The sequence below is a fragment of the Strix uralensis genome, chromosome 23 (assembly GCF_047716275.1).
Source record: "Strix uralensis isolate ZFMK-TIS-50842 chromosome 23, bStrUra1, whole genome shotgun sequence".
NCBI classification, from domain to species: domain Eukaryota; kingdom Metazoa; phylum Chordata; class Aves; order Strigiformes; family Strigidae; genus Strix; species Strix uralensis.
Genome location: NC_133994.1, coordinates 8,288,978 through 8,312,534, shown reverse-complemented (window position 1 = coordinate 8,312,534; position 23,557 = coordinate 8,288,978). Strand labels below are relative to the sequence as shown.

The following is a 23,557-nucleotide window of genomic DNA, read 5'->3' as shown; positions in this document are numbered from 1 at the left end:
TTGTGTGCAGAAAACAAAGATAAGAAACTGCTTGGGCAAGAGACAACAGATTAAAAGTTCTGTGGTGTTTTTGGAGACAGCTTGTGGAAAGCATACTTAGGGCAGAAAGGAAAATGCGAGTAGGTAGGGAAGGGAATTGAGGAGCTGTACCTTAAACTCAAGCGAAGGGCAAGTAGAGATTTGGGGGAAGGGAAAAAAAAAAACACCTACAGGCCTAGCCAAAAAAATAAAGCAGCGGACTTGGAGCAAGAGCATAGCAAGAGGCACGCAGAAAGAGCTTGTGTTTATTACCTCAGTGTACTCTGCACAGACCTGAAATAACCATGATGGTGAAAATACCAGTGTGGGTCACAGCTCTGCTCTGCCTTGCAATGATAATCCTCACCTGGGGCAGCAGAGGCACGGGTAAAGCAGCTGCCTGACACAGCAAAGCGAGGGAACACAGAAAAGGGACCCTTCCCGCAAGTGAGAACTTGTTTTGACAGAAAATTTCCAGCTTGCAGACAGGTCTCAGCGATGGAACGCGGGTGATTGAGGCAGGCAGTAAATCACACAGCTCATGAGGACGGTGCGGGGGTAAGAGGCCGGGGCAAAGAAAGCGCCAACCGGCGGGAGGAGGGCGAAGCAAGAGGCCGGGGCAGAGCCGCCACACCCGCAGGCCCGCGTCCGCCCGGCGCTGACAGGAGCGAGGAAGGCGCTGGGCGGCCGCGCTGAGGGGACAGGGGACGGGCGGCGGCGGCGGCTCTCGGCGCCCTCAGCGGGCGGAGGCGGGAAACGCCTCAGCGAGGCGGCCACCGGGCGCCGCCCCCCCCCCCGCCCCTCGGTGCTGTGTCCCGGCGCGGGAGGGGCCGCTCTGCGCATGCGCGCGCTGCCGCCCCCGCCCCGCCCGCGCGACTTGGAGGCGGAGGCGAACGGCCCGGGGGGGGCCGGCGTTCGAAAAATGCCCGCGGCCTCCCATTGGCCGGCGGCGCCGCCGCGTCCCGCCCCCCGGCCGCGCGCCGCGGCCACACCCCCCGCGGTCCCGCCCCCGCCCCTTTGCCCCGCGCCCCCCCCCCGCCGGTTCCCCCGCCGCCGCCGCCGCCGCCGCCGCCATTAGAGGGGCCGCTTTGTGTCCGCCGCGCTTGCTGGTGAGTCCCCCCCCCTCCGTGCCTGCCCGCCCCCCGGTGCCGCGGCGGGGTGGGGGAAGCGGAGGGAGCGGGGGGGGGCCGGGCCCGGTAGGCCGCGGGGTGGTGCGCGGGGGCGTCCTGGCGGGGCAGCTGGAGGGGCCCGGGAACTCCCCTCAGCGCCGCACCCACTCCCTGACAGGCCGCGGGGCGGGGGGGGGCTGTCGTGACGGGTCGCGACACGCCGCGCGGGCGGAGGATGCTGTCACGGTGAGCAGCGCGGCCTGCTTCCCCCCCCCCGCCTCCGCCGTACCCGGGAGGCCCGCGGTGCGCCGGGCTCGCCCCCGTCCAGGCCCTCGGAGGCGGCCCCGGCCCTCGGGTGTCGCCACGCCGGGGAGGTGCGGCTGCCGCGGCGGGGCCTGCGGGGTGCGGGCCCCCGGCCCCTCGTCGTCGCTCACAAAGGAGGTGCCGGTGTCAAACCCGCCCCTGCCGTCCCGCTGACACCCGGTGAACACCGGCGGGCGTGCCGTGGGTCGTGGGGGGAAGGTCAGCGGCGGAAGGGGCTGAGAGGTCTGCGACACAATAAATAATCGCGGTTGATAAACTTAGGAAGTGCCTTAGCTCCCGCGGTAGCCTTCCCGCGTTTTAGTTGCTTGGTTGTGGTTTATTTTTCCTCCACAAACTCACTTCATCAGAGGCAGCAGAAGTGCCGCCTCTCGACGAGAACCTTTGTCCGAGACTTCGGTGTGGCTCTGCTTCCAAAAACAAGCTCTTAATCCCTCTCGGTGCTGCTAGAGGTGGATAGAGGCCTAAGTGTGAGACTGCTAGGCACTTCCGAACTCCTCCCCGAGACCCTGTGGTGGTCATAGCCTGGTTAAAGAATGTTAATTATCCTCCTCCCCTTATTGCACATGCTTCTCCCTAGAGAATCCTATTAAATTCCAGTCTGGAATGGGACTGTTTCAGAGGGGCTTCCATTCTGGGTTCATCATCCTTATTGCCACTCTAGACTGGGGTTTTTCCAGTTAAAACCTTGCAAAGGCTTACGAAGAGAAGGAGCAGCGTACCGAAATCGCAGCTGATGTAAGGTGGTGTAGCTCTTGCCAGGCCCGAGGGGCTCCGCCAGCTTATGGTGCCCGAGGACAGCTCCAGACCAGAGACGCTGTTCAGCACAAATCCTTCCCGCCTGTATTCTAACTATTTTTACAGTCACCAGTGTCTGCAAATCATGGGGGACTGCTCAGCCTGTGCTGCTGGAGAAGAAAAGTTAGATAATGTGGGGTCGTGGGTGTGTTTGGTCCTTTTTAAAGTGTAGCAGAGACTGAAAGTTCACTCCTCTCTGTGGTATTTCACAGGTTACTCTTTCCAGGAGTCTTGTGTGGCCACTGAATTATTTCTGGGTTAACAAGCGTGTCACTTCTCAGTTCTTATCAGGCCTTTTGAGTAATAGTCGCACCCTGATTTCCAAGCATGTGACTTTTTTTGTGTGTGTGTATTTATTTTTACCATAAATAGTATTTTTAGCATCTTCAGGAAATAGTTGGCCAACGATCTTTGGCAAGCAGCTGTCTTACTGAGGCGGGAAAGGTTCAGAAGTGCTCATGTTCATAAACGATGTCACACTCTGAAGCTCCTCCACGTGAGGACAGTGCGCATAGGGGGAATGAGGGGAGAGGGAGGTATCGCTGATGAGCTCAGTTAAAGAATGGAGGTGTTTTGATGGACTGGGCAGGAGAGGACTTGCAACCCCTCCCTCAGGAGGGACTTAGAGATTGGTGGGTAGAGTAGGAAATCCTTGGAAATGAGGAATGGGTTGGGGATAAAACATACACATAATGACTGTTGGGGGGAAGAACTTGGTGTATATGCCTTGAAAACATCTGGCTTTTGCAGCCTTTCTCCTCTTTACCTGCATGTGCCTCTTAACGAATTAGTTCTTCAATGAATTGTGCACTTTCCTCTGGTAGTAGCGCCTTGAATTATTTTTGTTTTCAGAATATCTTTTTATTTTGTGTTTTCCCTTTCAATAGAAACTGATGTGTGAATCTTTTGTCAGTGTTTTGCTAAAAGTGTCCCCGGGGTGTTCTGAGGATTTTAACTTCCGTGAGAGGGAATAAAAAAAGTTTTACGTTGATGGTCTCTGATGTGAGGTGTGAGTAGATTTTATATAGACTGCAAGGAAATCACAGCTTTTATCATGTATGGTTTTGTGCTATAGAATAGTAAGTGATGGGTACATAAGTAATAGTTGGGGAGGAGGGTTTATATAGTGGTTTTAAATTTAATCTATCTAAGCAAGGAGGATACAGCCTATAAAAGTTTCATACCCTGGTACGTAATGTTAGCAACCTAAATTTTCATTCAAGCGTCAGTGGTTTGTCAAAATCCATAATGTTGGATCCTGGAATTAAGATATTTCATCCAGGGCTATGAAACTTTCAGCAGAGGATTTTCATGTTGGAGGAGTTTGAATTTTTGACCTAAACCTGTTCTAAACTTAAAGCTGAACCCTGTGCGCTCTAATACGGGCTATTTCATTCCTTAGCTGTTTGTGTCAGTGGCAGCCCATGGAGAATCTAGATCAAGGACCATACTAGCCAGAAATTGTTCAAAAACTCTTTTTGAATTGTCCCACAGAGGTTGTCTCTGTCACAATCCTGAGCATCAGTGCAGAGAGGGATTATTTTTAGACAGCTATGCAAGAAGAAATTCTGCTTCGTATTACTCCCTTGACTGAAGTTTTTGCAAGTTTCTAGGTATGATGGTGACATAATTTAAGTTGCACACTACCTGGCTTTGACTGTGTGTTTGGGGACGTGAAGAAAAACTCCTGGGTATAGGATGAGAAGATAATCCAGGCCACAGAAATGATCTGCTGTTACTGTCTTCTTATAGGTCAAAGATTGATCGAGAAAGAATCTGAAACCTATAGGGTTTTTTATATTGAGCTGGCATTCTTGGTGGTGAAGGGTAGTGGAGGTGAGGCATGGGTTGTTGCTTGTGTTTTAATAAACATCTGTTGAGATTGAGCTGACTTTGAGTTCCGGTATTACATCCTTGCAGAGCCGAGGCGCTGAGCTCAGTCCCAGGTGGGGAGGCAGAGCATCAATCTCACTGTAGTAATGTGCCTTTTTTTTTTCTTTTTCAGTGAAAGCAGCATCTGTGTGTGCAGAAGGGCAGTGTTTAATTTCTGCTTTGCTCTGTAAAAGTCAACAGGATAGGCAAGGTGTAAGTCAGGTTGCGTTCGCGGCGTTTGGAGTCACACGTCCAAATTCAATGCTGCCTTGACGTGAAAATGTATCTTTAGGCTTAGGAAAAACTCTCCTTTGGGTCTCCTTGTGTAGGAATGCATGTGTTTGGAAACTAGAAACGTGAAAGATTTTCAGTGTGCTCCCCTGAACCCTAACGTACTTGGGATTTGTTGGTCCCCTCCTTAACGCTGTATAGGGAAGGAGTGGATGGAAATAGAAACTGTAACAGTAGTCAAGCCAAAGAATTTCTTGCCTGGCAAGTGGTGAGCTATTGGATCTTTGTATTGGACCACTATTCTTCTTTAATTGAAACAAGATGGTTTATAATGCTTGTAGCAGCGTGGGGCTCAGATAGCCTGTAACAGATCTCTGGGAGACTCGACCGCAAGAGAGTTGCAAATAGAGCCCTTGTCGCTTAATCAGGAAGCACACGATTGAAAAGTCAGCTTAACTAGGACACCTCCCAGGAAATCGATGCGGCGTGGTGGCCGTAGGGATTGGGACAAAGTTAGCACAAAACTTGTTGAATGGCAGCAAAAGTGATGGGAATGCCAGTTGTGAAGTCATGCTCAGCCAGATGTGAAACGGGAATGAATTTCCGAGCAGGTTGCCAAATAAGGATTAAAAGTGGGGACTAACTTGTGTTCTGTATTCAGTAAGATGTTTTATTCCTCTGCACATTTTTAGGCTGTTTTAAATGACTAAATACTACTGGTCTGATTTAATCAAGACAACAGGCAGCTCGGTGAACTGCAAAAACAAAAGGGGATCAGTAAATGCTGGAACAACTTTGTGAAGCAGGCTGTGACAGGTGATCAGCTGAGAACTTTTAACAGATACCTTTTGTAAAACAAATTTGTATCAAAGATGCTGCTGGATGATACATTCTGTAACAATCTAGATACTGAGGGTTTTGGTTAGGTAACTTCTACCTGAGCTGGATTTTTAAGGGAAGAGCTTTGAGGATTTCAGAGGACCAGAAGTCTTGAAAAAGTTGGCCAACTTGCAACTTAGAAGGTAATATTTTGGCATGTTTAGTTTGGATTTCCATTTTTGCTTTGTGAAAATATTAACATTTCCTGTGCTTTTTTCTGCAGCTTCCGAGACATTTAAATGCTCTTCTGCTCAATTCAACTTTAGAAACTAGTAGATAATTGCATGATAATCAATAGCCTGTTCTTGAAATCCAGTTCCTTTGCTTTTTAAGCCTTTCTGATAATAAACAATCATTCTGGCTTGTGTGGCTTCTAAGGTTTTGTATCCCTTGACACCCTGGCTTCAAATCTGCAAGAACATAAAAACTTTTTTCTAGCCCCTTTTGACCTGATTTCTAGACCCGTCGCGTACCGTATACCAAGTCATGTCTAAGAGCACATCAGTCACCAGTGTACGTGTCGTGTAACAGTAAGTGGACACCCCTAAGGGCACAGGATTGGATATGCTTTCTCATTTTTCCATTGCATATTTGTTTTCAGTCCGCTCAGCCTGTGCACCCTACCCCGCGTCCTTGTGACTTGGTATTTCCGCCAGCGTGACAGTTGGCTTGCCATGTTCGAGACCTGATTTCATCCTGAAATATTTTCCCTCGAATGAGATTGAGATAAGTTGGAAAATCTTATGGCCAGCAGAAATTCAAGGAGTCGGCCAAACTATGCTTCAAATTAACTTTTTTCTTTTTTTTTTAACGTTCTTGTGTCTGTTACATTGCTGGGGGACTCCACTCTTCTGAAATCTTATCCAAAATGTGTGTCTCACCGGAAGCCTCCTTTTTTTTTTTTTTTTTTCCTTTCCTTCCCCTAACAATGTGCTGATAGCTCAGGAGGAAGTTGCAATAGTTTTTCGTAATAGTTCATGGAAAGCTACCTGTAGCGTTGACTGGATCTTCCATTAGTGGTCACTCCCTGAGCTGGGAGACTGGACTCTATCAACCATTCCTTCTCATCTAGAAATCCAGAAAATGGGGAGTTTTTTATGCTTATCAGCTCCGTGCTGGATTACGAGCTTTGAAATAACTAGTTCATGATAGTTGGGGAACCTGCAAACCTGCAGTTCAAATGCCCCGTAGGAAGATGAGTGTGAGTAGCAATGTGAGGAGTTACTATCTGTACTTTCAAGCAACTTTTTGAAAAGGTTGGTATCCTGACGTTTGTATTGTTGCTGATGTGATTATTTGTTTTCTGAGAGTCATCAGATTTAAGTGTACATGAGAGCTGCCCAACAACCACCTTGAAAACCTCAATTGATGGCCTCTTCCCATTTTCTAAGCACAATATTTGTTTCTTTGACATTTGTGTAAATGCAAAATACAGTTATTGCTTTCTTATTGTTTATTATAAAGAGTGTTGCTTGTCATCGAAACTGTAGGACACACTTAGAGATGTCTTGGTATCCCATACATGACATAGGGTGTCCAGGTAACTGTCAATTTGGGTGACTTGATTTTTTCCCATTAAATCTACTGTTTTATTTGGAGGGGGGACTGAGAGTTTTTCTGCCTTGCTGTTGCAAAAACTTCTAGTCTTTTGCTTTATCTTTTTGAGAAACTAAATTCAGGCCTGTTTGTAGTTGACATTTCACACCTAGTCCAGAAAACTACTTTTGATCCCTTTGTGGAAAGAAATAGGCTAAGGAAGAGCAGTCCTTGAGCTGTGATGCCTTCACAAGGTGGTGCTTGTGACTTTGCCCTTGAATATCGGTGCTTTGAAGTCAATAGGAGATTATCCTCCTCCTCCCCCTCTGATTCCCATGGCCTTTTGAGTGGGAGATGATCCACGCGTGGAAACCCAGAGGGAATCAGCAAGCTCCTGTTCGGGTCACTCTGAATTTCTGCTGGATGGTGACTTATTTGCAGGTGTTGTAGGCACTGAAGTTATGAGTTGTGCTGTGTTAGGGTTCACACTTGAAAGCAAGAAGACTTAAGTAGTTTCTACTGTGATCTAAACAAAGGGGATTTTTAGAACTTGGGGAATTTTAAGTCAAAGTTGGGAGTACTGTGTTTTCATGCATGTGACATGCAGGTCACACAGTTTAAAAATAAATAAAACCCAGGACCAGGTCAGGCACAGTGCATGTCTGTATGTGTGTGTTAGTAATCCCAGGGAAAGCATCTTTTGCAGCCCACAACCGATTTCCCTGAGGATGGATCTGTAATTGGTTGGTTTAGGACTCACTTCAAAATGCTGGCATTTTTTTAGCTTCAGGCTATGCTTGCTAGAAAAAAACATTTGATACTGAACTGGAGCCTGGTGGAATTTTTAATTTTTCCTCTCACTTTCTACACTTGAGGAAGGTCCCATAAAATTAAAAAAAAAAAAAAAAAAAAGTGCTGGGCTGTAGTTCGTATGTTCTAATTGGCCGTTAGTATTTTTTTTCCCATCCTGAAATTTCATAAGAAAGCTTCATTCATTTGGTTTGTTTTGGTTTTGGCATGTAGTATGTTTTGATTTTTCTGTTTTGTCTCAGAAGAAAACATCCGGCACTGTTACGCTCATTTGTTTTTCCTGCTGCTGACACAGGACTAGTTCACTGTCGTTTTTCAGAATGGCTGTTCAGTGTCAAAGGAGAGGTCATAGATGGTGCAGAAGCGGGTTGACTGCCTTTAGGTGTCCGAAGCGCTGCGCTTTGAAGATGGCCAGCTTGATGCATGTCTTTTAGAGCATCTCCTGTGGAAACGCTGCCTCGTGACGGCTCTGGTTCTCCCAAAATGAAAGTCTCTTGGTTAGTTGTGCACCTGATGCGACACTGCACCCACCTGCAGCAGCAGTGGAATTAGTTTATTAATTTACTGCTTTATTATTTGAGGAGGAGATCTTGTAGGTACAATAACGTAGACTCTTGCATCACCAGTCTTTATGAACCATCATATCTTAACACACATTCCCCTCGGCTCTTCTCTCACTGCCGCTGGTTTCTGAATGGAAACTATTTACACAGCTCGGAGGTTTAACAGAAGTGCTCTGTGCAGATGAGCTGGGTTTTGGGAAAATAACCAAGGGAGGGAGAATCCCTGCGATTGATTAGGAATCCCCACTGCTGAGTAATAAGAGAACTGTATGTTTGGGCAAAAATACGGAATGATTGAGGTGGTATTGATGTGGTACAGGGCATCCACCCCTGCAGTGGTGAAAGTGATCTTAAAAACAGTGCCAGGAGTCGTGTTAGGTCTCCGTTCAAGAGGAAGACACTCAGGCTGGGGAAATACCTATTAAAAGTGAAAATTGATGGTAAGTGCCTGCCTTTGCATCTGAGCAAAGAAAAACATCCAGAATAGGTAGAAATTGGCTATTTCTCTGTAAGGAGGGGAAGAAGGCAGTCTGGAGCTTGATCTTTGGATGGAATGGGGGAGAGCAGGTCCAGCCCTGGTTTGCTAGAGGTGAGGCTTTACTTCTGAGGTTTTTAAAGGGGGTGCTGTGAAGAGGAAGTGAATGACCGAGTAAACCCTCTGTTTTGCGATGGAAATAGCGGAGCCCCTCTCCTTAGGAGAGGCTGGTGCAGGCGGATGGGCCACAGGTAAGAAAAGCTGTAGAACTGTAATGGTAGTAACGGGTAAGACTTGATGAGGGTTAAACTGAGCTTAACCCATTTGGTACCCATGACAGTGCATGTGTTTGGAGGAGAGTTTTGTAGAGTTTATAAACTTTTTTTGTCGAAGGTATGGAGACTGCTGTTTCGATGGTTATTTTCTTCTTCAAGGACTCCTTAATTTCTATAAATTGCATGGGGTTTAGTTTGGGAGGGGAATGGTTCGGGTCCCCAGTGTATGTATTTGCTGCCTAACAGATTTACTGGTTTAATTCCTTAGGCTGATAGAAGCTGGATCAATGTGTCAGCTGCTGCTTTTATCCAAAGTCAGTGACTGACTGGTTACCTCAACACCTTACTTTAGGCACAGTCTGCTTTCTGTTATTTTAAAGAGCCTTTTTATTCTTTCAGATCTGTTTTAATGGAGCAGGCTGCAGGTCTGGCTTACACCTTTGCCATTTTTGCTACATCCATAGCACTCAAGTTTGCATCCATGTTTTAGCATCTTTGTTGAATGCAAGTGTTGATTGTCGGTTATGTTAGTCATAAGCTGTAAATCATTTATCCTTCTTTTCTTTTTAATCTTTAGTTTGTTAGATACATGGACGTAGATGTTTTTATTTTGTTAATTTTCACACCACATCTTTTCTGTACTTTAGGTTGACTCCTCACTGCATTGTGAAAACCATTAGGAAAAAGTCCTTGGGGTTAAAACCTGGGGCTCCGCAGTGTTACCTGCACTTGGGGCTAGAAATTAATTTAAATGGCGACTGATCTGTCTGAAGCTGAACCCGTGCATCATAAGGCGCTTCCACTCTTAACGGGAGCTCAGCTGATCCACACGGACAAGTTAAGTGAGGTAGGGGCTGGCCCATTCTCCAAGCTTGCCCTTGGATCAGTCCTTGACTTCCAGTCCTGCTGAAGGTTACTCGGTACTTTCTCCCCTGCTTGTAGGAAACTCGATTGGGAGTCTAATAAACCCTTTAGGCACTCTCCTTCCCCTTCCCTGCTTTCCCTGAGATGCCGTATTTGTCAAAATCCTCAAATGCTCATCTCAATTAATTTGGAATTGAAATTATTTCATTTATAACTGTAAAATGTGAAACTGTTTTCTCCTAGTATGCTTCAAAGAAGCTGGTTTGAGGGCTACTGTCTTTTAAAATTCTGAAAAATCCAAACGTAACCAGAATATTTCTGCTTTGATTTACTTTAATCCCATTTCAAAAACTTTCTGATTCTTTCCAGTATCTGTACTGATTTTCATAGAAAACTTTTCATTTTTATAGAAAGTTGAAGAAGACACGATGCCGATCCGTCGCTCGGTGAATTCTTCTTCCCGTGAAACTGCTCCCAAAAGCAAACCTGCTGAAGGTGAAGAGGTCAAAGCGGGTACGGTAATAGTTCTATAGCGGATTGTTAATGTATATCCAAACACAGGCTTGTGTTTGGAAACTCCTGAAAAACCCTACTGCCAAGTTTAAAATATTACTAATGTTTAGCTCCTTTTCACAGGTTTTTCTTGGATTATTGGGAAGTTGTGTTTTGCAGCCACTCTTTTAGGTCTGAACCTATTCGTTTTGTCTTTCATACCCCGTGAAAAAGTCCTGACACTCCAGACATGAAAATATAGCTAAATATAGTCCCTTTTAAGCTTGCATGTTCTTTAGAGTAAAGGTGGAAATTGTGAAGTTTCAGTAGTGTCAGGAAGAAGGCTTGAGATTGAAGGGTGGGGTTAATGAATGGAAAAACAAAGTATATAATTTTTTTTCTTTCTTTTCCTGAACAAAAGGATTTTACCACAATGTGTCATAAAATCTAGTCTGATATTAGCGTGTCTGGTCTTAGCAGCTTCATCTCAGTTTCTCAGAATGTGTCATTTCAATATTACATTCAGTTAGTTTCACTGATTTTTGTCCTCTTTGGTGTCACAAATAAATTACATATGAAACTATTACTACACTGTGTATTTTAAATGCGTGATGCCTCCGTGGGAAAACTATGCACAGGAACGTAGCAGGAGTGCTTAAGCTCCTTCTCAGAGATGGAGAACATGTCTACTGTGTGGAGCAGTCCTGGTAAACAGCTCTTTGCCCAAAAAGTGGGTAGTTGCAATTTATATGGGTCTTATCTAGCAGACAGCCCAGTCTCTAAGCTATTCTCACCTAAATATACTGGAATTAATTTGCTTGGTAAGGTGATTTCTGACTGGGTTTGATCCTGCTGATAGACAAGGGCTTCTGCAAATGGATGTGCAATCTAAAGGTTTGCCAAGTCTGGAAAAATGTGATTGAACGGTTAAAATCCTTCAGGTGGCACAGTGTGTGGTGCAGAAACAGCAGTGTTTGAAGATCGTAAACAAAGCTACTTGTATGTATCAATCCAAATGTAGAGATACATGTTTTTGCTTGGAGTTGAAAACACATAAACCTCAACCTAGGGGAAAATGTTAGTGTTTCGTGGTACTGATTTCCTCCTCCCTTCCCCACCCAGGCCTCTCTGATGAGGGACGATTGCAACAGTAACTTCTGGAGTTAAGAGGCGAAGACTGGGGCGATTCGTTCATTATGAAAATGCTACATGATGTTGTTTGAAGTTATTTCGGCATTTGATGGCTGATTGCACCTTATTGAAACTCTTTCAGTAGCTTTGTTCCCTTCCTAAATTAACATTCAAATCATCTGTTTAAATTAGAGAAAAGAAATTTGTCTGGTGGGAAATAATTTTGGGGTGTGTTCTTAAGCTTTTTTTCTATTGCCCCTCCACCTTCCTGATGAACAGAGGCTGGTTTTAGGGAGTAACTTGATTCACGTTCGCATCTTTTAGATGCAGAAGTCACCTCTGAGGAATCTGCCTCTGCTGGAGAAGAACGAGAGACTGAAACCTTGCCTGCTGCATCCAGTGAAGCAGAACAGCCAAAGGAACCTGAGAATGAAGGGAAGGGGGAAACAAAGTCCTCAGAAGAAACCAAAAAAGAGTAAGGCTTGCTTAGTGCTGAATTCAGGGATTTGGGTAGGATTCTGGAGAAAGTCAGGTTCTGGAGACAGAAAAGATGGTGGGAAAGATGCTGTTCTAGAACATGTGTGAGACTGAATATCGAGATAGGGTCTCTTTTTTTTCTGATAGAAACATCAAAATGTTCTTTAAATTATTTTCAGTGTCAGATGTTCTGGACTTTCTGTTGTCGTTCTGCTTGTTGGCTTGTTTTACAGTGTCTCTTGTCTTACTATCGCTTTGTATTTTTTCTAAGCGAGAAGGATCAGTCTAAGGAGAAGGAGAAGAAGGTGAAAAAGACCATTCCTGCATGGGCTACTCTTTCTGCTAGCCAGCTAGCTAGAGCACAGAAGCAAACTCAGATGGCTGCCACCTCACGTCCCAAAATGGATGCTATTTTAACTGAGGCCATCAGGGTAAGCAGGAGACAAATGTTTCTTTTGTTCATCTGTCACAAAGCAGAATAATTTGTGCGCCTAAAATCCACAATTTCAGCTTGCTGGTGGTACAGATGATAGTGCTGTCTGTTAGCAGGAAACTTACTGTGTAAGATGTGCATGCTTCTGCCTGCAAGCCTGTGGAGCTGAAATGTGAGTCCATGATGATGATGATGAGGGGCCCAGTAGCTTATTTCTTTGTTTAGAATTTGTTTGTGTTATTAGAAACAGCTAGGGTGACATAACCTGGTTGATTGCTGTTATTGTTTAATTTGGTGTGCCTTCTATTTAACTTGATTTAAGTATTTAACTTGATGTACCTTCATTAATCCATCTATTTGATATGTGCTTTTTTCAGTGTTAACTTATTCTAATTCAGGACAGATGGAAATACTGTAAACTAGCGTTCCAAAGTGGTGTTGGTCTTGGTTTACTGTATCCCTCCTGGTTGGAGAAGAGACCTGTGCTGTTGTAGTTGCGCTGCTGCTCTCCCCTTGAGGCTTGGTTCATGCACGTTGCCTTCACGGGGGGCCTGGGCTCCACCAGCCTTAATTGCAAGATGGTCTTTCCAGCTGCTATATCTTCAATTTAAGTTTTTTACTCATTTACTAATGTCAATCCTCCAACTTCTTAAAAAAAACAAAAAAAAATTGGCAGCTTGTTCTGACTTGATTACTCTGTCTGACATTAGTAAAATGACTTAGCAGTTGTGCAGCGTTGGTTTGCCAAAAAGTGACTATTTTGTAGTAGCGTGTCGTGTTTACGCCATTACTTGTAAGTGCTTCAGAATATGGGAGCAGCTGATGCGCTCTTGCTGTACTGCTTTTGTGTTGTCTGCCCTTCAGCCACTCGGAAGGGGAAAGCTAAGTATTTTGTTAGTCATATTTTATACTCTTGAGTCATTGTGGGGAAAAGGCCAGCCCTGGCACCCTGTGCTGTTGTCCTGGCTTATATGCATCAGTTCAATCTCGGTTCTTCCAGGCCCACAGCAAGATAATTGCAGTGCAGGTGGTTTCTACTAACTTTTTGCCTCCATTTCAGGCGTGCTTTCAAAAGAGCGGTGCGTCGGTCGTTGCAATACGTAAATACATCATCCACAAATACCCTTCCCTGGAGCTTGAGAGGAGAGGCTATCTTCTAAAGCAAGCATTGAAAAGGGAGCTGGAGAGAGGAATCATTAGACAGGTAAGAGTTGCTTTGTGGAGCAGCCCTGGTGGTGGTATTGCTCAATTACAGAGGAGTTTCTTAAACTCCATTAGCAGGTTTCTGGGGTGGTCGTGTTCTCCCTCGTGGAGGTTAATCAACCTCTGTCTCCACCGTGTTAGACACTGACAGAATTTCAGCATTGTTCTGTCAATCAGACACTTTGCACGGCTGTCTTGGTGTTGTGTCATACAGCATTGCAGCAGCACGTGTCTTCAAACTGAGTCCAACAACGTCACTTCTGCAGCAGCGTGTTTCTTTTACCACTGTAATTCATGCCTGTGATATCTGTTAGGGTCTCCTGGTCAGGACAGCGGAATATGTTATTAATGTCTGGCTGTGGCTTCTGATCTTAGTGACATATCAGTAGGTTCAAATCAGGCTTCTGCCATAACTGTCCATCACCAGGGTGACAGTGCATTCAAAATCTGCACAGTTATGTCAATTAGTCTCTTTCAGGTTGTTATAATTCTGGGTTACTTTGCTAAAGACTGAAATGGGCTTTCTTCTGAACTAGGTGAAAGGAAAGGGAGCTTCTGGGAGCTTTGTGGTGGTGTCTAATGCAGGAAAAACGGTTCCAAAAGCCAGAGACAAAAAGGTAAGGTGCATCATTTTAAACAACACTCATAAAAATCTTGCACTGAAACACATGTATCTTAAGAAATGCAGCCTAACGCCAGCCCAAACACTATTCTCCTCCTTGCTGTACTTTTCCTCCCCAAGTACAGTAATTAAAACACCCATTCCACTAAAATCAGAATGACAAAGTAAAACCAAGTAGAATAATCAAAATCTTAGTTTTAAAATGTTTACATTAAACCCCTAGGCTTTGGTTCAGAGGCAGAAAACTGAATAACCAGGAAGCTCCTCTTCTGTCTTTACCTGGTAGAGAGAGATGCCTCTCAGGTATTGTAAGAGAGCTTTATGCTATTGCTGTTTCTCTTATATCTGTTGCATGGATAAATGGAAGACTTCAGTCTTCAGGACTGTCAGATGAACATTTTTCCATCGGCTGTGAGGGCAGAGGGAGGAAGAAGAAAATGTCCTAAGGCTTCTGGAAGAAAGCTGCTAATATTGGGTGTATATTGTTCTGAGGTAGTAAAATGGGATGTGGGGTTTTTTGAGCCTAGCCCTCCCAATTAGTCGTGGTTCCAGCACCGCTGTTCCCCACTCCCTGCTGCGCTGGGTGTATGAAACACATTTCTAACACTGCCGTTACGAAATGCTTAGCTGGAATTGCCGATCCCCTTGCGCCTTAGACGGGTGAACCCAGACAGTATGTAACGCCTTGGTGCTTATCTCTTGGCTCCTGGGGAGACCAAAAGTCCTAAAGCTGAGGGAAACGGTGACACACCTGGTATCAGGGCACTGAAGGAAACTAATTGCAATGTAACTTCTTTTTAAACAGAGCTCACTGGCTCCACGAGCAGTTTGAGCAAGGCACCTGATAACTGCTAACACATCACTTTTCTTGTCTGCAGCATATCGGTGTCTTTGTTCGTAGTTACTTTCTCTGTGTTGCAGCAAAACGAATAGCTTGCTTTTGTTTTCGGTGAATTCAGCTAGCAGTCGAGCAGCTGTCTGGGTGAGCAGCACTCTCGCCCGTTTGACTGTTTGCAAAGCTGCTGTTCAGCATCAAAATCGTTATAAACTTCAGCACATTTCACCAACTGTCTTTTCTGTATAAAGAACAGACCCATTTTTTTCCTGATCATCCCCTCTTCATAGTAACAAAGGGATGGAGGAAAATTCAGAAGGGAGCATTGGCTTCAATCAAGATTCCATTCTGTCATCTGGGGGAAAAAAAAAAAAAGCATTCCTGTTCAGCTGTTAATTTTGGGGAAGATTTGGCCCGTGTAAACAGGTCTTCCCTTTGGTTTTTAAGTTTCATGTCGGCATGTATCATTTTCACCTGTCCCATTGAAGGGTAGCAGAGGAAGATGTCTACAGAAAGAGGAAGGAAATCATTAAAAACACAGATGTTGTTAAATACTCAGCAATTTATATTTGTAAAACTTTTCCTAAGAGTCCTATGAAAATTCTGGCCAAATTTGCTCAATGTTACTTAAGCTGCTAAACTTTTTAAATTGTTAATTTAAAGAGCTGCCTTACAGAACTTGATTTTCCAGATCTGTGGCCAGCGTCAGGAGCACTTCTCCTCACCTGTGCATTGCTGGTTCAGAAAACCCAGAGTTTTAGGCCCCACTGATGCGTAAAAGTATGTGTATTTCAGAAAAGCACTTCCGCTTCGACTGCAGAGCAACAAGTCAAGCTGGAAGATGTCCTGCCACTGGCTTTCACCCGCCTTTGTGAGCCGAAGGAAGCTTCTTACAGCCTGATCAAGAAATATGTGTCTCAGTATTACCCCAAACTCAAAGTAGATATAAGGTAGGTGCAGGAGTACCCTTTTGCAAGCAGAGCTGCAGAGGAGCGGTGAAACGCAGCCTTCCTCTGGCTTTGCCTCCCTCACAGTGATTCGGTTCAGTATTTCAGCAGGCAGCAGGCAGGTGGTGCTCTGCATTGTAGAGCCGGCAGGAAAGCTTGAGGAAAAGCTCTGCCTTTTTCTGCATCCCTCCACACCCAATCTTTGTTCCTGATGCCGACATCAAGCACTGCTCTACCCACCTCCGCCCTTAACCAAAACCAGATCCCTTTAGCTGCGTGGATGTGAAGGTCTCACCTTGGGATCTTGTCCCACTTGGTTCTTGGATTACTGGAAGCTGGCACACACTTCCAGTAATCTTTAGGTTTGCCCATACGGAGCGGGTCAAGGTGTGGGGAGGAAGCAAATCTAGGAAAACCCTGTGCATCACCTCTTACAGGGGCTTGTACTCAGTCCCCTGGTTGTCTGCGAGCTGACTCACTGCCCACCGAGTCCAAAGGTGCTTTTCAAAATGAGTAAATCCTTCCGAGCGAAGCTTGTCTGTTTCTGGATGTGCAGTGACACCAAGAAAGCCTTGCAGTTGAATTTCTGCTAACGTACGTTGTTGTTCTTCTCATCTAATCAGCACTTGCTGACAGATCTCCATTTAAAATGTCTGTATGTAGGCAGATACCGCTTGTAAGTACTGCTCTGCTCACACTCTGTATGAAGCGTTGTTTCTCTGTTTGTTTTTTAAGCTGTCAGTGTGTGTCAGTAAAGCTTTATCCTCCTGTATTTCAGACCCCAGCTGTTGAAGAATGCCCTGCAGAGAGCTGTAGAGAAGGGCCAGTTAGAGCAGATCACAGGGAAGGGAGCGTCGGGGACATTCCAGGTCAGAGCCAGAGTTCATCTTGTTTTGTTGACTGTACTGACCACAAGCCTTGGATCGAAGTTAACGCGCCCTCTCCCCCCTCCCAGTTTCATGGGGTACACCTTTCTTTAGCAGCCTGTCATGCTCAGGAGTTGTCAAATTATGAAGCAGTAGCACTCTTATTCTCCTCTTGGTCTACGTTTCTGGAGCAGACCTCCCTGCTTTCCCTGCTTAGCGTGCTCCGCGCTGCTTCAGCTCTGAGTCACTAGCACAGTAGGGGAGCTGGTGGGGTAAGCTTTCCTTCCCATCACTAATTGTAAGTGCAGTAGGTACCCCAGATGTCTGCAACGTCTTTTTCTCACGTCTGTGCCATAGAAGTCTCTTGGGTACATTTGGTCTGTGGGATGGAGGAAGATCTGGTTTATTGCCTTCCCTGAGTGATAGGCCCTTAGATTGCCACATCCTTGCAGTGTATCTGGGGACTAGGACATTGTGTTACCAATAAAAAGCACTCCAGGCCAGTTGACTGAATAGGCCTGTCCTCCCAATTAAAGCTGGGAGAGCAGCGTTCCCTGTGCAGTGTTTTAATATAAAACGTATCTGTGCTAATGCAGGAGCGCCGACCCACCTGGTGCAGAGGAGCTTGTCCTGACCTGGTTTGGGAGAATTTTGTCTTGATGCTTTTCTCTTCCTCCTTGGAAAATAGCTGAAGAAATCAGGGGAGAAGCCCCTGCTGGGTGGGACTCTGATGGAAGACGCCATCCTGTCTGCTATTGCGGCCATGAACGAACCGAAGACCTGCTCCACCACAGCGCTGAAGAAGTATATCCTGGAAAACTACCCAGGGACCAACTCCAACTTCCAGGGTAAAGTACCAATCTGTGTAACGCTTCTCCTCTGCATGCTGAGAGAGAGTCCTGCAGCTGCAGATACGTCTGTGCAGCACCTTTATAAACTATTCCGTTGAGCTTGCTGGGGCACTGACAGCTGCTTGGCTCTTTGTGCTGCAGAGATGCTCAGTGTTTTTAATTCCCATTAGTTCCTTTCAAGCCTGACAAAGGCTCGTTTCTGAGACATAATGCTTGTTTCTCTTGTCCGTAGCACGTTCCCAGGAAGGGGGAACAGCATTCAAGTAGTTTATTGTTCTTAAATCACCAAGTTGATTTCATCCGTCTCTCTCTATTTTGAAAGGCTACAGCTTGGCATAAACACAGTTCCTAGTTGCTTTTTATTTAGAGAAGCTGCATAGTCTAACTTTTAAAAAAAATTCTCAAGCACCCCTCTTAGTGATTTGTTTGAGGTCCTTCTTTGGCTCTGATTTTTAAAAGGTCAAGCAAGTGAGGAGAGGAACTAATCCTGTTGTATTTGGGAAGGGATTTGGCATGTCTTTGTTCCCAGGAATGACACTAATGTCTGTTTTGACTTTTGCCTTAGCAGAAGCAATACTGACAGAGATTGTTAAAGCTGATCTTCTAATGGCTTATTTCCATGGTTTGGTCTGAGCCCCCATACAGTTGTTTAACCGAGGCTGGAGGTCATTTGAAGCAGAACGAGCTCGCAGCAGCCTCTACTAGAGTCAAACCTAAGAGTTAGACCAGTTTGTTACTGTGGTGTCACCGTGCTGGTGCCATTCCTCGGGACGTGGGGCCGGAGAGGAGGTTGCTGCTCCCACACTTCACCTGGAGCTGAAGCACGGCATCAGCATGGCTGTTCAATGCGGGGCTCAGTGACACGGAGAGGAGCACAGGTTCCCTCACAACTAAAGTAGTTGCCTGAGGCCTTCTGCCAATTAGAGATTGATGTCAAGTGTGACGTCTTAATCTTGGGGCAGGCAAGAGTTTCCAGGCTTACCAAGCCCTTGCACAATTTATTTTCAGGACCACTGGAAACTGCCCTGGTCCTTCGAGGCCTGTGTTTAGCCACCCTCCAGTGCTGTTAATCTTGCAAGTCAGATAAGGAAATTTCAGCTTGCAATCTGTTGTTTTCTTTCTCCTTCCATTACATAAAAGGAATTTTGATAATCTCTGGTCTGTTTTAATAGCAACCGGAGGAAGATCTGGTGAGATGTAAAAGCAGGCGGGTACGCGCTGCAGAGCCAGTGCTCTGTGCTCCTCCCTCGTGCTTCTAACTGGACTTGACTGGAGGCAAATCCTTTACGTGCTGCTATTGATCTTTGATACCCAGAGTAAAACCAGCCCTGTTTTATGTGTTGCTCGTGTTTATGAAAGTAGGGGCTTTTTAAAGAATTCTTGAACGATGACGATCCTAATGTTGCAACAGTAGTAATTTACTGGATACAATCAACTCAATTAGCTATGCAAGCTCTTCCAGTGCCAAAGCCAAACATTTCAGCAGAGGTAGCCTGTAAGCTGGTGAGGGTGTGACATTGTCCCAAAGGATTCTCTTGCTGTGAAATGTCAGTTCTTGATAAAAGCCCGTTTCAAGAGTGTGGAATAAGTGGTTGGAGTGAATACCTTTGCATTAATTGTACAGAACAGATTCAAATGACAGTTCAGCCAGCATGTTGCTTTGTATTTTTCCATTTCTCAAGGGAACCTCTTTGGAATGTACTTGAGGGCAGGCCTTGCTTCTCCCTTGGTTTGGAGGGAGCTAAATATGTAAATGGTCCCTCTAATTCAAGCTGAAAATGGTTTTGAACTGACTAAACAACTTCAGCCCTTTGCCAGAAACAAAGATCCCCTGTACTTGCATGGTTTCAATTACAATTCTTACACAGTGCACAATGGAACAGAAGACTGGAATAAAAAGTGCATTTGACATATTTCTAGACTAAATATTTCCCCCTTTTTTTAAAAAAAAAAAAAAAAAAAAAAAAAGAACAGAGAAAGATGCACCACATTAAATTTAGAACATGAGGAGGCCAAAAACAGGGTAAAGTCTTGTTTTAAAAAACACGTTGAAGAACAGGCTGAAGAAAGCCAAGACTTTGGAGAGTCATAGTTACGTGGTGCTGCTGAATGCATTTATAAAGGAGGATCCCTTGATTGTGACATCAAAAACACACGCTGTTCTTGACTTCTTCCTTCCTTTGGAGAATTTAAAGCCACACTTGCCAAGTGTTCAGGAACAAACACTTGTATCTTGTGTGTTGCTTGAAAATTAAGTGCGAGAGGATTTCCCTTTAAATAAGATGTACTAAAACTTCTAAACATAGTAGTCTAGCTGGGTCCTGCCCGCAGCAGCTGCTCTTTGCTCGGGGCAGAAAGAAGCATGTGGTGATGTCTTCACGAGCGTTGGGTCTCCGGTGCTATTTCATTCCTCTGCAGGTGTCCTGGGCAAAGGAGACTTTATCCTGACTCTCCCTCTCTGATTTCAGGGGGCACTGCAGAGAGCAGTAAGGTTAGACAAGCGGATAAAGATAGTAACGCAACCTTTCTCTGATTTTTTTTTTTTTTCCTCTTCCCACAGTGCATCTACTGAAGAGAACCCTGCAGAAATGTGAGAAGAATGGCTGGATGGAGCAAATTTCTGGAAAGGGCTTCAGTGGAACCTTTCAGCTCTGCTTCCCTTATTATCCTAGGTAAAGAGCTTGGCTGTAAAACAGTGCTCAAGATAGGTGAGCCAGATAGACCGACCTCCTATTTACAGGGAAGTTTGTGGAGGGTTTAATAACTGATGAACCACAAGGTTGTCACCCGTACTCACTCTAGATAATGACATTACTGGGGTGTCTGACTGTGAGTGGACATAAAGCTGACTTCATTAGCAAGGAAAGCTTCTAAGGGCAATAAAACTATTGGGCTCGATATTCTCAGGTACTCTGTCGTGATGCTTTTTTTGCAGGATGGGGGCTATTTAAGTGTTCCCATGCCAAAACAAATCCGCGTGAGCAGGTAGTGCGGTGGTGTTCTTAACGCAAGGATGCTCCTAACGAGCAGGACCCAGCTGCTCGCCTCTCTTAGTGCCGATGTGGAGGAGAGGTGGGAGGAGGGAAGATGACCTAGATTAGCTGTGGTGAGACTAAAACAGCCTCTCCTCTCCTGCTGTGCGTGCATATTGTGCTGGGCCACTGGAGCCCAGGGATGGTGACTTAGTGTCCCACGAAGAGCCAAATGGCAGCGTAGTCATTAAAGTCTCTGCTCCCCACCTTCTTTTACTGCACGTGTACAAAGTGCTCAGTGGCTTCAGCCTGCGTTCAGAGCCACCAAAGTCTGATCTTGTCCCTTTGTTGTCTGCCTTCCTGTGTCAGCGCAGAAGGAGCAATGAGGAAGAGAACTGGAGAAAGGGCAGCTGAGGGCTGGGGCATTCCTGGTGACTTACAAGCTGTCGCACTTCTGCCATTGCAGAGACTAAATAACGTTGGTTTCAGATAGCAGCAAACACAGAAGTCTTGGGGGTATTTCTGGATTAGGCTCAAAGCTGTAACCTTACAGGAGGGTGGGCAGCAGTGCCTGATGAGCGCCAGGGTTACCCAAGGCTTGCCGACCGTATCCTTAGAAGTCAGTCACGCTCTGACAAGAACCCTCTTGTAGCCCAGATGTGCTCTACCCAGAGAAGCAGCAGGATGAGGACTCTGAGGAATCTGATGAGGAAGAAGAGGAGGAATCGGAGGAGGAAGAAGAATCTGAAGAGGAAGAGTCTGAGGAGGAAGAGCCACCACCAAAGAAGAGGTATGGCAGCACGAGAGATAAATGGGTTCCTTCAGATGAAATAAAAGCGACTGTCACAGCTGTAGAGCACACAGGTTTGTCTCTTGGTGTGGTTATTTATCCACAAGGCTCTTGCTCAGAGGTGTTGGAAGAAGTTTCTAATTATGCCTTGCTCCAGAGATACCATAATTTGAAACTTACCTCTTTTTTTAGCGACAGATGAGAAGAGAGCCTGCATTTATCTTTGCGTTGCCTTTAGTCTCCTAAAGTCACCTTCTCTGCTTTTTTATGTGATGTTTCACATGGGACTTTTTGTATTTATGAAGTGTTTCCTTAGGAAGACTGTTCCCTACAGCGTTATCTGCAGTTCTGTAGCCAGATGTGAAACCTGCCTTACTTAGAATATGGATTTAAGATAAGTGTTGTTCGTTAAGTAATAAAATTCCATTTAGAGAGGAGAGGTAGTGCTTAGCTCTCTGAATTGTTCTGACAATTGACTTTGATTCATTATTTGTATGTTTATATGCCTGACAAAGGAGTTTGAAATCTCGCTGGCAGAGCACTGTGGGGATTGAGAAGTGCTTAGCGTGGCACGATCTGCCAGAGGAGTTCTTGCTCTTTGGGATTTAGCTAATGAAATGTACTGCTGCATAAAGAAACATCCGTGGTAAAGAACAAGGATGCCAAGATCTGCTTCGTTTATGCAAATTGACGACAGCAGCTCTGCTCTGGGTAGCATTTGCGCCTCCACTGAGATCTTGTGTTGTCTCTCTTTCTGACAGGATGCAGAAGAGGCCGCCTCCAAAATCACGGAGCAGGGCCCCTCCGATGAAGCGAAGAGAGTCCAAACCCAAGCCAAGAAAAACCCCGGCAGCCCGCCGGGGGAAAGCAAAGCCCCCTCCCAAGGTTAAAACCCCTGCTAAGAAAGCCAAACCAGCAGCCCCAGCCATCAAGAAACCCTCTGGTGGCAGCTCTTCCAAGAAACCAGCAGCCAGCGGGAGGAAGGAGGTGAAACCTTCTGCCAAGGGCAAATCCACCATGAGGAAATCTCTCCGGGCAAAAAAGTAAAATTTTTCCACTGTCAGGGAATCCCATGGTCAAATCCACAATCTTGTTTTATAAGTCAACGTGCATTTGTATTTTAGTTCTGATGCTTAAACACTTCTTTAATTTTTGTTATTTTTTTTTTTTCTTGAATGATGGGGAAGAAGCCGAAAACTAAATCAAACCAACCCGAGCGTTTATTAGATCTCAGTGCTGTGCCTCGTGCCTGCCCCTCCCCTGGAACAAGTCATCTTTAGTTTCTGCAATACTTTTAGGACTTTTCTAGGACATATATAATCTGTACATTTTACGGTGTTCCTCTTGGGTTTGGGGGGGGGGGGGGGGGGTGGGGGTAGGGTTGGCTTTTAAAAATTCTTCAGAGAAGATCTTTATATCTTTAGAGAGCAGGAACAGGATGATTGGGGGAATGTGATTCTTAATGAGCAGGTCCAACGGCAGAAGAGTCCTCCCTAGATCCCCGGCGTGGCGAGGTCCTTACGCTTCTGTGACGAAGCGGTGTACGTACAGCACTTGCCCTGAGCCCTGGGGGAGCCGCTTCCTGCGCCGCTGTCAGAGCGACAGGCCGAGGAGACGGCGCCTTGAGCTCCTCAGAGCAGAGAAGTTTGTTGGACGGGGAGTCAGATCTTCAGCCGTCGGAGGCTGCGGCGTCTGCTGACGGTCTGAGGCCAGAGGGGCTCCAAAAGGGGTAGTTGTCGGTTAGGCGGGTGATTTGAATTAGTGTTTCCACACCACATCTGTTACCTTAAAACCAAAATATATAGAAGTCTTCTTGAATCCAACTTTCAAATGTTTTTAAGAGATGAAGAGCCTGAGTTTTGTCACCTCTTGTTTACCCTTTTTTAAAGAAAAGTTGGAGAGCTATACAATTGCTAATGTAGAGATGTTGATAAGTGAAGAACATGCAGTTTGCTAAAATAAAATGAAACTAGATTCCAGGCCCAGTTTGCGTGTCCTTTCTCTTTCTCCTCCTGGAAAGGTGGAGAGGAGGGAATTACAGTCGCCGTGGATGGCTGCAGAGGCAAATCTTTGTTAAAACTACATTGCCAGCGTGAAAGACCAGAGCTGTTTTAGCCTGAGCCCGTGACAAGCTCTGTAGCTGGACCCACTTGTGACCTTTTTCTTCCCCATTTTCTCTGGAGACAA

General features: G+C 45.6%; 1 protein-coding gene across 3 annotated transcripts; it reads left to right on the top strand.

The window, feature by feature from the left end:
• Nucleotides 1-1,033: 1,033 nt before the first annotated feature.
• HP1BP3 (heterochromatin protein 1 binding protein 3) lies at nucleotides 1,034-23,349 on the top strand. Of its 3 annotated transcripts, none has more exons than XM_074892563.1 (13): nucleotides 1,034-1,127; nucleotides 9,535-9,734; nucleotides 10,162-10,264; nucleotides 11,699-11,849; nucleotides 12,123-12,282; nucleotides 13,345-13,488; nucleotides 14,024-14,104; nucleotides 15,740-15,894; nucleotides 16,670-16,760; nucleotides 17,446-17,605; nucleotides 20,169-20,280; nucleotides 21,233-21,370; nucleotides 22,132-23,349. In XM_074892563.1, exons 2-13 carry the CDS (start codon nucleotides 9,639-9,641, stop codon nucleotides 22,415-22,417), a joined length of 1,677 nt encoding a protein of 558 aa, XP_074748664.1. In that variant the 5' UTR covers nucleotides 1,034-1,127; nucleotides 9,535-9,638; the 3' UTR covers nucleotides 22,418-23,349. The 3 variants fall into 3 exon arrangements, with proteins under 3 accessions (XP_074748664.1, XP_074748666.1, XP_074748665.1); XM_074892565.1 differs by having other exon boundaries at nucleotides 21,233-21,444; nucleotides 22,132-22,326; XM_074892564.1 differs by lacking the exon at nucleotides 9,535-9,734 and having other exon boundaries at nucleotides 1,052-1,127.
• Nucleotides 23,350-23,557: the final 208 nt, after the last annotated feature.